Below are 15,352 nucleotides of genomic sequence, written 5' to 3'. Positions count from 1 at the left end.
GGGTAAGTCAGAGCTTGGCAGACACCAAGCTTGTGGAATATGCTCTGGTTTTTACCAGAATCCTGAGACCATAATATGGAATCCAGTGCAAAAGACATTTATGTACAGTGTTGTGTTAATATGATCATTTGGTCAATACAATAATTTGTATTGCTTGCCAGATGGAATGACCTCCCCTCCCCCTGTGTGCTATTATGAAGGTTCTCCCAACACCCAGAGCTGATCTGTGGGGCATGGGGCGTGCAGAAGAAGCAGTGGGGGCAAGAAGCCCCATCGCTCTACCAAGATTGTTGTGCTGGTTTTCACTAGTGCAACTCTTTAGTTGAAATTAGACCGCAGAATTAAATAATTATGACTCCAGGAACCTGTTTTTACAACAACCAGAACTGAATGGAGCTCACAATCCTTCCACACTAAAAAAAAAAAAAAAAAATCTTCTCCTTGTTATGCCCCCCCTCCTTCGAAAACCCTTTCTTCATTTCAACACTGTAATATGGGTGTAGAGAGAGTTACTTTGTTGCAACCATTGCTAAACAATTGGGAGTCAGGAATCTTTGCCAAATTGCTCCAAACCACCACTCAGAGATCTATGAGTTCTTCCTGTTCTGCCTTCTATCCACAACTGAATTAGGTTACTGACTGTACTAGGTATGGTATGAGTGATGTGAAGGGAATGAAATTGCTTATAAGGAGCTGACCTTTGTGCTGAATTTTTACAAGATATGCGACCAGATGAATTTGCAGCACCCACGGCATTTGATCTGAACCCTCTAAAGTTGTTGATAGCTTTATTTGACTTTAATAGAACAGAATCAGATCCTCATATTTCATGCTCTTTGAAAGGTTCTTAAAAGTACAAAACCAATAAAGTCTGTGAAGTTTCTTATGTCTTCGTATTATTGAAAGTATAACTTTATTTGGCAGCTACCTCCTACAAACTCCAGTCTTGATAGTTGTCACAGCAGCTTGTTAACACTGTAGGAACAGTTGCAGAAAGAAGAGAAGACTATTCTCATAAATACTCCAGGACTATAAATAGCATGACATACTTAAGGACTGTGGTTACTTCACGCCAAAACCTTTAAATTCTGCACCTGGGTAATAAGATTCTGCACCAAGAAAAAGTAAATCCTGCTCAGAATTTTGTGCCAAGGCAGCCGCTACTCCACTGAGCAAATGCAGCAGCTTTGGCAGCAGGGCAGAGTGAAACAGGACACACTGCCCCTGGCTGGTGCAGAACTGAGTAACTAGGTGGACCCAGCTCATCCACCCCAAATTTCAGTGACGCAAACCAGATAAGATTCTTCCAAACAATGGATTGTTGTGATCTTCTTATGGCCTGATCAGGCATTTAGCAATAACAGCAACAGAGCAGAGGGCAGGCTAGCAGAGCAAAGGACAAGGGAGCCGTGTTCGTTTCCAGGGCCGGACTGAGAGGCGCAGCAGATCAGGATGTAGATCTTTACTTCCCTCTTGCTCCTGATGTAGATCTTCACTCACTCTTTCTTCCCTAGCTGGGAGGGAAAGAGCGATCTTGTGATTGGCCTCAGGTACCCAAATGTCTTGGATCAGCCCTGTGTATGTCATAATATTCCAGCTCCAATACTCTGGGTCAGAGCTTTCCAAATTTTTCATGTTGGTGACACACTTTTTAGACATGCATCATTTCACAACACAATAATTCAGTTTTACTAGCAAACCGGAGGTTAAACTAACCGCTTTCCAGCCCCAGGAAGAGCACGGGGAGCATTCGCACGACACACCTACACACTGCAGCAGACACAATAACGTGTCACAACACACAGTTTGGAAAGCTCTGCTCTGGGCCCAATTCAGAGTGCTGGCTTTGACCTATAAATGGCTCAGGACTTCAATACCTCAAGGACTGCCTCTTTCCATATGAACCTACCCTGAGAACATCTTCTGAAGCCCTTCTTTGTGTGCCTTCTCCACAAGAAGTCTGGAGCGTGGCATCATGAGAACGGGCCTTTTCTGCAGTGCCCCCCCCCCCCATTTGTGCAATGCTCTCCCCAGGGGGATTTGCCTGGCACCTTCATTAGGCACCTTTAGGCACCAGGCAAAAACATTCCTCTTTCACCAGACCTTTGACGTTCAATGCCCTTTTAAAATGGGGGGAGGGGATTGTTGGGCTGTTGTTTTTATTTTATGTATTTCGTGATTTTATATTGTGATTTTTTTATCCTGTGAACAGCCCTGAGACCTGCGAGTATAGGGCGGTATACAACTTTAATAAATGGTAAAAATAAATAATTCAGCTGCTAGTTTTCATTATAGTTTTCTAGCGCAAGGGTGGCTTTTAGGCGTCCTCTGGCCAAGGGAATGATGGGGATCCTTAGACAATGGAGAGGGGGCAGAATCTGAAATGTTTGCAAACAGAAGGACGGCGGGTTTTCCGTGTTCCCGCGCACCAGATGGCCTCAGGCTTGACACACACACACACACACACACCCCTCCGAAAAGAAGCGGAGAGTGCGACTATTTGCCTCTCTGACAGATGAGGCGGCTCCTTTAAGTACCGAACTGCGGCTTCCTTTTTCTCTCAGCTGCTGCCGCTGCCGGGGAGCCACAAGAAGCGCCTTCTCCGTCGCCGGAGCGCGCTCGGCATTTGCTTTCCCGCCGCTCCCGTCACCTCCTCCCGCCTCAGCCTTTCGTCCCAGCGGCACCATCTCTCCTCAGCCGCTCGACCTCGGCTAAACCGATAGAGGGGAATTCCCGGGCGCCTCGCTCCACCCGGCGCGCGCGCGCGCTCCAGAGCTGAGGGGGCGCATCTGGCCGCCTTCTCACGGCTCCTCCCGCGCGCAGGCTTTGTTGCCGCCGCGCGAGGGGGCCGGGCCGGCCGAGGCATAGCTCAGGTAGAGAGGCGGGAAAAGGACCCCGGGCCCGGCTCGCGTCTTCGCGCCTGTTCTGTTGTCGTGCATGTCCGCCTCCCCCTCGACGCTGCTCCCTGGCGACCTTCGGACACCACCACCATGTCCTTGGCTTTCTGTGGCAACGAGAACAACTCGGCTGCCTACCAGGTGAACAATGGGGTGCTCAACAACGGCTGCTTCGTGGACGCGCTCAACGTGGTGCCTCACGTTTTCCTCCTGTTCATCACCTTCCCCATCCTCTTCATAGGTGAGTAAGGGACGCCTGGGGAAGCGGGGCCGCCGGGCGTACATTTCCCTCCCCCGTTCCGGGTCTGCGGCGCCCCAGCCTCTTCATTCGCAGGCATCCATCCGAGCAGACAGGCGAAGGAAGCAACGGCGTGTTTGCTGAGCGATGCTGACCTGCTTTCCCCAGCAGCAGCAGGGGCAGCATCCTTCCCTAGCTCGGACGCAAAGGCTTTAGAGAGCATCTTCCTAGGAAAAGCACTGGCGGCAGCAGGAAATGCATGTCAGGCTCCTTCTGCCTTCGCCCCGCTCACTTATTTGGGGGCAGGTGTGAAGTGCAGCCCATCCTTTTGCAGACCTAGCTCAACTGCCTGGCATCCTGAATAAGTCAGAACATGGATCGTGTGTGCCTTGAAAAAGAGCTGAATGAAGTCAAGGAAGGTTATGGAGAGGAGAGGATTTAAACATATTAGGGTTTAGTCAAACAGAGGAAAGAAGAAAGCATTGCTGCAATGGACCTCCTTTTGAGTTGTTGTTGTTGTTGTTTTAAAAAATGGGTTCCCTAGTTTAAAACTAGGTGTGCACTTTTACTGGTCCAGCAGTAGTTTGTAGTCTAACTTTAACTGGCATGCTACCAGTCATGCCCGTGAACCATTATTTGTTTATTCATTTATTTATTTGTATTTTATTTATTTATTCAATTTCTATACCAGCCTTTTCCGAAGATCAATAGAATCAGAGTTCTAGGTCATGAACACATAATGGCACAAATGCTGTTTTAAAAAACAAATAAATTTTCTAGACTTCTTTTTCAAGAGGAATACTGAAAGAGCTGTGTAAGAGAAATGCAGAAATTCAGCACCGTGTTGATGTCCTTTGGCAATGTCTATTCACCTTAAAGCTAAAGGACTGGCTCGTTGATCATTTCCAGTGTTTCCATATAATCAGTCTTTTACTTCAGGAAGTACATTGTCTGATCATGCAAAGCACTCCAGACAATATGAATTTTTTCCCATTCAGTGATGGTTCTGATTCTGCAAGTATCACATCCACCTGCTAGAAAGAGTGCTATAGCTCTTTCCTCTCACCACCATTTTCTAAACCTTTGGTTTTTTTAAAGAAGTTTTAATATGTATAGATTGATTACTCATTTTGAGCATATGCACTTTTTGATGTATAACCCCAGACTACCTTCCACTTTTTGTTGTGGGTGTTATATTTGTGAGTTTTGTACCAGTGAGGTTGCCCCACACTTCCTTCCCATTCTGAAAATACCCTTCCTGCCTAGACAGAAGCACAAACTGATAACCTAGGCAGGTGAAACTAATATACTAGGTAGTATGACCAGCTTTCCATGAAAAAATACACAATGCACTCTATATAATATTGAACACAAGAAAGTCATTTGTACTGCACAAATGCTGTAATCCCAAACCCACTGACTAGAAAGTAAGTCTCACTGAAGTGAATGAGACATTTTTTATGGGGGGGGGGAGGGAGAGGGATATTTAGTTATATCTCACCATTCTTCTTAGGAATTTAAGGGGACATACATTTTCCTCACACAATTTTATCATCACACCCAGCATGTGAGGTGGGTTAGGCTGAGAGATAGTAACTGGCCTAGGGTTAGGCAGTGAATTTCAAAACATAATGGTGATTTGAACATGGGTCTCCCAGGTCCTAGTCCACTGCATTAAACACCAACATGCTAATCATTGCTGGAATGAATCTGGGGTGTGTTTACACTAATAGTGTGGAAAGCCCCTTCTTATTGACTTACGTGGAACTAGCACCTAGTGTTCAGTTTCTCAATCATATATACATTGATGTTCCAACTATAGAGCAAATTCAGAGTTCTTGCTTTGATTTAGTTTTTAACTAGATTACAAGAGTCTAAATATAAAGGATATTCGATCCCATCTGTATCTTATTTTAGACCCTTAATGCAGTTATGATGTTTTAATCAAATGTTTTGTTTCTAACTTTGTTTCCCTTTCATGTTTAAAAGCAAAAGATCTATACTTCTATTTCCAGTTCAGAATGGACAGGGCCATGCATTCACTTTTTTCTGCACAAAACTCTCAGGATAATTGTGATTATTTGCTTTCTTACATTTAGGATGGGGAAGTCAAAGCTCCAAAGTTCATATCCACCACAGTACTTGGCTTCATTTTCCTGGTCACAATTTACGCTGGATTTTGACTTTCATTCTTTTGTTTGTGCTGGTATGTGAAATAGCTGAGGGTATAGTGTCTGATGGGTAAGTACATAATTGGATTTTTTTCCATTTTCACAATACTTTCCCATTTTTAACGCAGTTGTATGCAACTTGCTATACACAAGTTTGTTTACTGCCAACTCTGCTTGTTAGAAATGTAATCTGTGTTCGAGGTGATTAACCTACTGACTTGTGTCAGATATTCCAAAGACCTCGCCAAGAATGTGTGTGTACAAATACACATACACTCTAAATTATCTTTAGCTAGCCAGTTCATTCTGTCCATTTGCCAACTCTCTTGTGAAAATTTGCTGCATCCTCTATGGATGAAAAAGATCATAGGAATCCAGAATCAGAGACAAGATGAGACCCTTCATTGCATTCATTGCACTGTTCTGTCAAGCAGAGCAGCTGAAAGGGAGCCCCAAACTTATAAAAATTACATCAAATCCCCTTAAAAAAACAAAAACTCAACATGATACGTTGTGCATTGGGAGATTCAGATAATTTTAGCCAATAGCACTATCATGACATACTTTAAATTATGTGAAATGTTGCTAAAATTACTAGAAATGCCAGTTGATTTTGTTTTGCTGCTTAAACAAACCTGGAGTAGCAGCTATTTCAAACATTTATTTGGATCCTAAGTTGCTCCTCCATTCACATTTGTGGGAATGCCATTTTGAAGGGTCTCCTTGGAGCAAGAGGCTGCAGACTGCTGTAGAGGTCTGCAAGGGGAAGGGGGAGAAGCTCCATTAGATGACTGTTAAGTTGGATCCATTCACAGAAATAAAGTTCGTATCAGAGCCAATGTCTGTTTTTATCCGAAGTTCTTGTCCTGTACTTAAGAAATGCTAGCACATACTGAAGAGCACCTGAAGAGCAATCAGCAGTACAGAAAGTAACTCAGTGGATTTAAAAGGGGATTACAACAGCTTCTTGAAGCCCAAACAGTTTATCTTTTTAACAGTCTGCTTGGCAGCAGAAGGTTATGTTAGGCTTTGGCACCCAGCCAGTCCTTGAGATAACATCACATAATAAAAATTTCTGTTGCTCATATCTTCCTGACAAATTTCTGCATAGTATATTCACAGCTTTAGCAGTCAAACTGTTAAATTTTCAATATTCCTCTGGGCTCTTTTGGGCCTCTGGTGGTGTTTACAATCAATATAAGGGAGTTTAAATGGTGGCAGGTTTAGAACAGAGCTTGAAGAAATCCATGCAAATCCTTGGGAAAACCTTTCTCATCTACATATATCTGCTTAAATGAAAGATAGTGTTTCTGCCTTTAAAACTTGTCTATTCTTTTATGCACTATGAACCCACTGCATAGAATTTTATAGCCTTTCTATTCAATTCTAGTGAAAAGCTGGCTTCCTCACTGTACCTGGGCTTGTACCTTTGTCAGACCCCCCCCCCCTTTAAATTTAAGAATACATTGTGCCAAGCTGACACTGCTCTGGGGAGTACTGACATCAGAAAAGCTCGTGGTATTTCTGAGAATCCCCAAACGCATTTGGTTCACCATTTAAAATTTTTATTAATTAATACTGGACTACACAGACCCTTGATCTGATCTAGCAAGGCAGTTGCTACATAATCAAAGGTCTACACAATCTGACTTTATGACCATTGTATCTTGCTTAATACAATTTTCTGCCCAGCTGGATAATCAAACTGAAAATGGAGCTTTCTGCACAGAGTGCTTATGACACATTTGAATTATTTTATGATTGTGTTTGTTTGTTTGTTTGTTTGTTTGTTTGTTTGTTTATGTTTGCTTATGTGTGTCAAGGGGAGGGAGAGAAAGAGGTGGGAAGCCCCTTAAATCAGTGTTGTTGTATAACATATTTCAAATAAAGCTATAAAACTATTTCTGTTCTAAGTGCAATCATATTCTCATTTAAACAAATTTACTATGAACGGAAATAAAATCTTCATGTGCACTGATTTACTTTTTGGTCAGTAATTCGTTCATTAAGGCTGCAATGATATACCCATTCCCTCAATGGGACTTACTTCTGAGGAGACATGTATAGGATTGTGCTGCCATTCAGTTTGGGGCTCATCCAGAATGGATCCAAGTGTTGTTGTTTTTTGCTATCCCGTGCTTTCTAGACACATGTCTGAGGGGTTTTGCCCTTCCCCCTAATGTTTTCCTCAAGAGAACCCACTCTTTAGCAAAAAAAAAGAATAAGGAGCAAACGTCAATCCAGAGAAAACCGGATTGATGTTTGCTCTGATGAAGCAGTAAAGATCAGGTTTCCCAGGGGAAAGTGGCAGGACAAGGGCAAGTGTGGCTGAACCCTAACTGAAAATTAAAGTGATGCGTGGAAATTTTCCTTTCTTCTCTGTCCTCATATGAATCATGAACATAATAAATTCCATGTTGATTAAAAAAGAAAGATGGGAAAACTAACATTGTTGCATGTATTTTTTTGGGGGGGGGGACCACTCACTGGGCTTCAGCCTTGTATCTTAGCAGTGGGAACTCTTTATGTGTGTATTTGCACACGTACACACACACACACATATACCACCTGGAGTGACTGAACCGTACATGCATTCCTTTGTGTGTTATCATAATCTCTGTTCAAATAACTTTGGGTCTTCATGTAGGCTTCAGAGCAAACATGGTACTCTCCATCAGGGTACTTCTGATTAATGTGTTTTGTTATACTTAGGGATTCAGAATCTCGTCATTTGCACCTGTACATGCCACCTGGAATGGCGTTCTTAGCAGCCATCACATCAATTGTTTACTATCACAACATTGAAACATCAAATTTTCCAAAGTTATTAATAGGTATGTACCCACAATACAGAAAAATATGAAATTGTGAATATGTTATGAGGAGAAAGTCTGTTAGGTCTTGCTGGAGGTTCACTTCAGTGCCCCCCAAACTGAAATTTTATTGTCTAACTAAAGCTTACTAGTACTATTCTCCTCTGTTTCCCACTAACAAAGCTGATTTCAAGTATTGGTATTTTTGATGAAATGAACTCCCCCTCCCCCATTTATTATTTAATAAGAACATGGACATAGCCAGGATTTATGTTAGGGGGGCAGAACCTCAGTTAGTATTTTCATTGATTTACTTGATTTGGGAGGGGGCAACTGTCCCTCCCTGCCCCCTCCCCTTTGGCTGTGCCCATGGTTAAGAATTATGTCCCACCTCATATTCCAGAATATCTATTTGTTGTAAACACCAGTGCTTTAAGGTCACATGGCTGTTATCACCATACACATGCTGCTTTGATATTTTTCTTGACAATCATAAATTGAATTTTTAAAAAATAGCTCCACAGAATTGATGTTCCTGGAATTGTTGGCAAATAGTGTCTTTGTTTGTACTGTTGATGCATGTAGCTTCCTTGGGAATAGTTATGGGAGTCATTTCATCCCTTGACAGGAAATTTGTGTCATATGTGAAAGGTTCCACAGTTGTTTGGCCCATATGTTTCTCTGAGAAAATGGAAAATGACAATTTTTTCCTGTCTAATCTCATGAGACTGAATGTCAGAAAACCAGCACTTCCTATGTGTATTTATTTAACTATTTGAACAACTCAATACTTAGTCTTATCTGCTGAACAAGAAGCTGTGCTTTCTTTGGAACATTGAAGTTAAAATATCTAAATAAAAGATAAATCACTTTGTTCTTCTATAGCATTGATATCTAAGAATATGGTGAAGAACTTCAGCTCTGCAGTGAAATAAAGCCCTCCAGGTCTTTCTCTCTGGCTCCTATAACTCTCCCCAGATCACGCTCTCTCTCCACAGTCCACTGTTCCCCACTAGCACTGCTTCATGTAGGGTTTTTTGCCTGGCTCTGTCCTGCCCCACACTCAAATGAAGAGCTTGAACTCGCAATTCTAATTCTGCCAAAGGCTTGGGTTTTTAGATCTGATTGGCACATACAGCAAGCTACTAGCTGCCTGTAGTTCCTGTGAACAGCAGAACAGCCTGTCCTTGGGTGTGTGTAGCAGTCACAAGGATGTTAAATAAGACTGCTGATTAATTATTTTACAATGAATATACTGAAGACTGATACATCAAACTCACTTGTCATTCCTCCCCAAGGTGATTGCCTCCATGTGGCAAGCCTTTCAATACACCCACTAAACCTTTTCTTTTCAGGTTCTGGTGCTATTGCAAAAATTCCCTGCTCTACAGGGCAAATTACAGTACAGCACATGAAGGCTTGGCTGTGTGAGGCAGAAGTCACCGGGAGCTATTTAAAAACATGTTCTTGTTAATGGGGCTTGGAAAGAGAATGAGAATATTTACAAGGGAATATTTACAGGGAAGCTTGTGTAGGAGTTAGTCAGAATTTCTTTCTCTCAAACACACATACACATTATATATATGAAAGTTTCACCAAGTACATTCGGCATACTCAACTGAAACTGTACAAAGCAGGTACAAATCAATTCCAGAGACAGTTATTGTAGCCATGCCTGAGAATGCTTATATTGATTACTTATCTCTGTGGTTGTAAGCTTAGTCAAAACTTCAGAATTTCCAACATTACAGAAATCTAATTTGCTAAACACTTACATATTCAGGACAGATCCCTTGAACAATATTGTAATTTTATTTGCCTCCTTTAACTTTGTAGTGCTGTACTGACCATTGCATTATTCTTCTTTCAACAGCCTTGCTAGTCTACTGGACTTTAGCTTTTATAACCAAAACCATCAAATTTGTAAAGTTTTGTGATAATAATATTGGACCTCTCCAGCTTCGATTCTGCCTCACAGGCTTCTTAGTAGTTCTTTATGGAATGTTGCTTCTTGTAGAAATTAATGTCATCAGGGTAAGGGTAAGTTGCATTTCCTGATAATTTAGGTGGTTAAAAGCAAAGTTGTTAATGTTGTCCATTAGTAACTGCATCTTGAACGTACTAGTATTTCTGAAGTCCCACGAATATAGGTTTCCATATACATTTTCTTAGAAGGAGGTGGAATATTAGAATGACATCCAGTCAGTCCCAATTCAGTCATGTTCTTTTTCATGCCTCCTGGTGAAAATAAATTTGGCCATATACAGCTTTGTAAGCCAACATGCTAGTTATAATTAAGCTCAAGTAATTGACAAACTACTTTGATATTGTTCCTTTCCCCTTCCTCTGCCATCTCCTTGAGCATCAGGAGCACCAAGTTATAGTATGCAGCACTACTAAGATGTAATTGCAATTTGAATGTGTTTAATGCTGCTGGATCCTGTCCATGATGGCCTTTAATTCTGACTCCCTGGATAAAATATTGCTTAAGAAATATGTTCTGTCCAGAAACACAGCAGTGTCCTACCAAATCTATACTGTACTGCTTGTCAAGCATTGAGATACTGGAAGGTGAGGAATCAATTGAAAATACATGCCTTAAAATCCATGGCAGCCTGGTCCTCCTGGACAGAGGACAATACATATTACAGTATCCTATTATTCCTGCCCCCCTCTCCATTAACTTGCCTAAGATTCTTTTTGTCTTTGTTTAGAGATATGTTTTCTTCAAAACGCCCAAGGAAGTTAAGCCTCCTGAGGACCTTCAGGATCTTGGAGTCAGATTCTTGCAACCTTTTGTGAATTTGTTGTCCAAAGGAACATACTGGTGGATGAATGCATTCATTAAAACAGCTCACAAGAAACCAATAGACTTGAAAGCCATAGGAAAGCTGCCTATTGCCATGAGAGCTTTGACAAATTACATGCACCTGAATGAGGCCTTTGAATCTCCAAAGGTATGAATAGAAAAGGATTACCCACAACTGTGTTTCTGGCTTTAAACATGACGAATGCAGGCAGAAGAGCTCCATGCATGCAACGGAATGCTCATACCTACAGTCCAGTAGAAAACTGTCTCACTTCTCTTAAGCACATATCAAAATGAATAAGGATTGGAAATTTGGCCCACGATGTTCTCAAACTGTTTGGTATCTAAAATCCTTTTATGTAAGAAATTTTTTACTAGTATTTGTTTCTTTGGCTCAGCTTTAAATGCACTGCTTGTAACAGCACAATTATTCCATCGGAATAATTGCTTGTTTTTTTATTCCCACTTTTCCTTTTGTGCCATGCCTTTTAGGTGGTAGACCCGTGTGCAGTGCTAAGTAAATTTTAGGTACTTTAAAAATTAATGATAAATTGATAAGTCAAGTGAGAGGCTTATGAAAATGATTTGTAAATGTCACTTATCACTTTGGAATCTTACATTCTTCCCATTCAAAGCAATTTTTCTTTAAATTATGTATATGGCAGAATAAAAACACTCCAAATCCACAAGGATCCAAGTCTATCTGGCGTGCCCTTTGTAATGCCTTCGGAAGACCACTGGTCCTAAGCAGCACTTTCCGTATTCTGGCAGATCTGCTTGGATTTGCTGGTCCACTGTGTATCTCTGGAATTGTTCACCATGTTGGAAAAGGCAGCAACAACACCTTCCGCCCCGAGGTACTATTTTTGTATTGTTATTATTTAAATTCTATATTAGCCTTCTCTTAACATTGTACTGTCAAGCTCACTTTCTTGCACAGTTGGCCAAAGGTGAATGTGACACTTAAGCCAAAAAAAAGGGTAGCCATAAACAAAACAGTACCGTGTTAACCCCATGCTTTTGTAGCCCCAAGTGTTCAAGTTAAACACATGACTAACTTGAGCAGGGATGTATTTAAGCAAGGAAGGTTTCTATTGATTAGCACCTGCATAATTATATACTGAAGAAGCTGAAGAATGGAAAGGAAGTTGCTCTAAACAGTATCTTTTTAACAGCAGTAACAAAAAAGCAGATTTCACTGTGACAAAGAATTTCCATCAGAACCTTTAGAGAGATAAAATAAAAGCACACATGGGGGTGCTATTATCTCAGGACATTATATTCAATAAAAAAAATGAAGACTGTGATTTTCTGGGGTACTCTGCAGTGATTGGGGGAGGAAGCAGTTCTGCAGAATACAGATCCAAAGCAAGCATGTGGTTATGAATTAGTACTTACAACATGGTGTGTTTTTATTGCTAGTTAATGCATGGCAGTCTCTTTTAAAAGACTCATAAACAAGCCAGTTTGATTGAAAGACTTCTGCTGTTGTTAATGGGTTTGCATCTGCTGCCATAATTGAATGAAAATGGATATCCTATGCTGAGGATGAAGAACTAATTTTATGTTTCTAAATCAATCAATATGCTGCTGTTTTCATCCTTTCTTCAGTATGTTAGTGTACTCACTGGAGACATTTCAAGGGGTTACCTTTTCTATGCTGTAGCTGGGAAGCATCAAGAACTGAAGTTCAGCATATTGACCCAGAAATTATTCATTACTGAATAATGAAAAATAAACATATTACCTGAAGGATTGTGTGTTGCAACAAAAACAACAGTGAGCCTTGTGGCACCTTAAAGACTAAGTTCTATCTGTTGCCACAAAAGCTTTCATCTCCATCAAATGCATGAAGTATTTTCCTAAGTTGCCGATATATACGGTATGCACATACAGTGTTACCTCGGGTTACTTACGCTTCAGGTTACAGACTCCACTAACTCAGAAATAGTACCTCGGGTTAAGAACTTTGCTTCAGGATGAGAACAGAAATTGTGCTCCGGTGGCACGGCAGCAGCAGGAGGCCCCATTAGCTAAAGTGTTTCTTCAGGTTAAGAACAGTTTCAGGTTAAGTACGGACCTCCGGAACGAATTAAGTACTTAACCTGAGGTACCACTGAAGTTGCAGAGGTTGGGATTCTAAACACTGAGGTCAGAGGAAAATAAAATGAAAAAGGTGCAGACAATGAAAATTACATTATTAACAAAAGTCATTCACAAAGCTACTGTGGAGATAACACAAACATTATGGGATTGATAAATTAGTTAATGCTTACAGTGTGTGTGGGACTAAAACCCTTGATCTCAATATCCAGCCGCAGGTGATAGAACTGTCCCTTCTTCCATGCAATTGATCAGAAGATACAGTTGGGTAACCTACCTGGGAAGAGTTCTTTTTGGTGCATGTAACTACCATTGCAGGTGGGACTTGCACTCTACTTGCTTCAGGTTACAGACTCCGCTAACCCAGAAATAGTACCTCGGATTAAAAACTTTGCTTCAGGATGAGAACAGAAATTGCGCAGTGGCGGCGCGACAGCAGCAGCGGGAGGCCCCATTAGGTAAAGTGGTATCTCAGGTTAAGAACAGTTTCAGGTTAAGAATGGACCTCCAGAACAAATTAAGTTCTTAACCTGAGGTACCAATGTATTAGAAAGAACTCCATGCTAGTATGTGCAGTTTAACAACGAAACAGGCTACTTTAGAAGGTGGTGGACTCATTAGAAGTTTTCAAGCAAAGGTTTGGGTGACTTCTTATCAGGGGTGTTCACAGGGAGTTGGACTAAATGAAATTTTATTATAGCTGCTATGTTATGCACTTTTCACATTATTATAAATGTCCACCTAGAAAAATATTCTCTGATATCAGCATTCAGTGTAATTTGTCTAACCTTCTGCATATTGAGGATGGTATGTCACATTCCTCTCATATGCCTTTTAAACATGTATTAATCTCAATCACATCATTTGTGGTGGATCTTACCTCTCCCCTGACGTAGGTAAATATTTAAGCAAAATACATTTTAAAATAAAAGCATATACCATTCATATATCTATAGATCACTTTTAATTTGTCAGTAGTTCAGGAATAGATTTTGAGATACAAAGGAGCTGATTGCTAGCCAAATCAAAACAACATATATTTGAAAGGATACAAACTTTCAAACTTTTACCTCTGGGAGGAAAAGTGATATAGTAAATAACATTACCATTTAAACCAGGGTTAACAGCTTCTCAGACGGTTAATCAAATTCATTCGATGGTTAAATTTAAATTGTAAAGGAATTATGATCTGATCTAACAGAATTGCCTATTTCACCATCTTGAATAATTTCCCACAAATCATAAAGGATTATGTGTCCTTTATTCCCCAACATGAAACACCTAGGTTTTGAACATATCTTTCCCCATTTGATGAGATTATGTGCAATTTGGACCATCAGTTTATCTGGTCAGATTCTATAAGCAAGGTGCAGCCCCCTATGGGCACAAGAATTACACATGACAAGATTTCCATGGGGCTCAATAGAGCTGTGTACCCCTTTGTTCTCTTGGTGCAAGTACACGGCTTCATGAAGGATATTGGGTCATTGTGGCGATTGTTTGGTTCCCTTACTGCTCTCTAGCTCTTGCTTTCTTCCTCTCTGGAGTAAGATATTGAAGGTTCCCAAGGTGGATGCTGAGGGAGGAGGAAGGGAAACAGAGCACTGCTGAGCACTGTGGAAACCTCTTTCTAATGCATGCACAGGACTGAGTATATACATTCCAAATAATTCTCTCATTTTCCAATAGCCAGTGAAACAAAGTCATATTGGAGAACTTGGTCTTCTTGAATATCTACTTTTCAAGGTTATTCTTGATAAGAGTATTGTAACACAAAACTAATACCACATCACATGCAGTCTCCTTAGCATCTCTCAAGGGCAGCTACTTAAGTCTTGACAAGTAAACCTCAAATGCTAAGCTTCTGTAACTGCTGTTCTCTCATTACGTTTAACATTGCTTTTCTACTGCTGAGGAACCAGCAAGTGATCATGTTATATTGCAAATAATCTATGAAGATCAAATGTTCAAAAGAGCTGCTACATTTTTAACTCTCATGACAGGCTTAATTTTGAGAATATCTACATTTCTTGCCTCCAGATTTAAAGCTTATGTTTTATGCTTCTGAAAGATACCACGTATCTTGTTAAGAAAAGCAAGTAGATACATATCTCTGATAGGTTGTCTGGCTAAGCCTGTGTTCAGGCTGCAAAGTGGCATAGTTCTGGATAGGCCAAGGGAGACTTCAGAGCTCCACTGAGTATTTACAGTAATGTGTTCTATAATGACTATTTATCACATGATGCCTTGCTGGATACATGTAGGGAAGGAGATATACTTTAAATTTTATTCTCTGTACTGCCCTGGAGACAGATGGTTCA

The 15,352-nt window shown here is 40.8% G+C and overlaps 1 protein-coding gene across 7 annotated transcripts in view; it reads left to right on the top strand.

Moving 5' to 3' along the window:
* Nucleotides 1–2,350: 2,350 nt before the first annotated feature.
* The window catches only part of ABCC8 (ATP binding cassette subfamily C member 8), a 59,505-nt gene continuing 46,503 nt past the window's right edge, over nt 2,351–15,352 (top strand). For 2 of the 7 annotated variants that reach the window (XM_083492210.1, XM_083492209.1), the window contains exons 1-6: nt 2,375–3,138; nt 5,235–5,376; nt 8,019–8,140; nt 9,993–10,159; nt 10,834–11,076; nt 11,594–11,785. In XM_083492210.1, the coding sequence (XP_083348336.1) occupies nt 2,991–3,138; nt 5,235–5,376; nt 8,019–8,140; nt 9,993–10,159; nt 10,834–11,076; nt 11,594–11,785 (1,014 nt within the window). In that variant the 5' untranslated portion in view covers nt 2,375–2,990. Of the gene's footprint in view, nt 3,139–5,234; nt 5,377–8,018; nt 8,141–9,992; nt 10,160–10,833; nt 11,077–11,593; nt 11,786–15,352 lie in introns of all 7 variants that reach the window. The other 5 variants (XM_083492215.1, XM_083492214.1, XM_083492211.1 and 2 more) reach the window with 4 other exon arrangements.

This window comes from Podarcis liolepis (genome assembly GCF_965112155.1).
Source record: "Podarcis liolepis genome assembly, chromosome: 1".
Classification (NCBI taxonomy): Eukaryota; Metazoa; Chordata; class Lepidosauria; order Squamata; family Lacertidae; genus Podarcis; species Podarcis liolepis.
This window is presented reverse-complemented; position numbering and strand designations above follow the sequence as displayed.